The sequence below is a fragment of the Chinchilla lanigera genome, unplaced genomic scaffold, assembly GCF_000276665.1.
Source record: "Chinchilla lanigera isolate Chin_1 unplaced genomic scaffold, ChiLan1.0 scaffold00092, whole genome shotgun sequence".
Classification (NCBI taxonomy): domain Eukaryota; kingdom Metazoa; phylum Chordata; class Mammalia; order Rodentia; family Chinchillidae; genus Chinchilla; species Chinchilla lanigera.
Window position 1 is genome coordinate 7,984,610 of NW_004955493.1, and position 982 is coordinate 7,985,591.

The following is a 982-nucleotide window of genomic DNA, read 5'->3' on the forward strand; positions in this document are numbered from 1 at the left end:
GCTTTGCCACTGAGCTACATCCCCAGCCCTGCTATTATTATTTTGGTGACACTTGGGATGGTGCCGAGGGCTGTATGCATGATAGGCATGTGCTACACCACTAAGCTACACCGCCAGCCCCAATTCCACTGGCAATCTTGCCCTCTTTTTGCAAATGAGGCTCAGAGAGATATCTACCTATCCGTTAGCTGCTTCCTGTGAGTTACAGATCTGTCCTTGCCAGGTGCTTGTAGCTGAGGGACCTCTCCTCACCTGGCAGGTGTCCCTGCGTCCCTCTGGGTAGCCAGCACACAGCATCCCTGGCAGTAGCTGGAAAGTGAGGTTGAAGGGGCCAGGTCGGCTATAGAGACACTGACAGGCCGCCTCTCCCAGCAACCGCAGCTCCACTTCCTGCAGCGCCCAGGGGAGAGGCAGAGGGTCTGGCGGGAGAACCAGAGAGCAGATGGTGTGAGGCAGGCATGGAGCACCCGGTCCCCCAGGGCTCAGATTTGTCCTCTCTGCTGCCTCCTGGACATGGCCCTCAAAATGCCCCAATGTGAGACTCGGGGGGAGGTGAAAAAGAAGTATGATGGTATTGTCGACAGCTGAGTTAGGCAGGAATATTATGGGCAGTTGGACGGGCTGGGCCCTCGGGGGAGTCGGTGCAAAAGATGAGAACACATTGCAACGGTGGCTGGGGGTGGATCTGCTGAAGCCCAGGTCTCTAGATAAGAAGGAATTGCCGGGCGTGGTGGCGCACACGCCTGTAATCCCAGCACTCGGGAGGCTGAGGCAGGAGGATCATTGCAAGTTCAAGGCCAGTCTGAACTGCATAGTGAGACTGTCTCAAAAAGACAAAAAAAAATTTAAAAAGATCAGAAGGAATGACCAGGCCTACATACTTCCCTGAGGGATAAGCAGTAAATTGCGATTATACTATAACCAGCATTACCTGGTCCAATGAAGTCTAGACAGACATCACTCACCCAGCTGGGTGACCAGA

At 54.1% G+C, this 982-nt stretch overlaps 1 protein-coding gene across 1 annotated transcript in view; it reads right to left on the minus strand.

Annotated features, from left to right (window-relative positions):
• Window positions 1-419, minus strand: part of Prss36 (protease, serine, 36) — a gene marked incomplete at its 5' end in the record, with an annotated part of 5,949 nt that extends 5,530 nt beyond the window's left edge. The window contains 1 exon segment of the mRNA XM_013504884.1: window positions 253-419. Within this exon segment, the coding sequence (XP_013360338.1) occupies window positions 253-297 (45 nt within the window).
• Window positions 420-982: the final 563 nt, after the last annotated feature.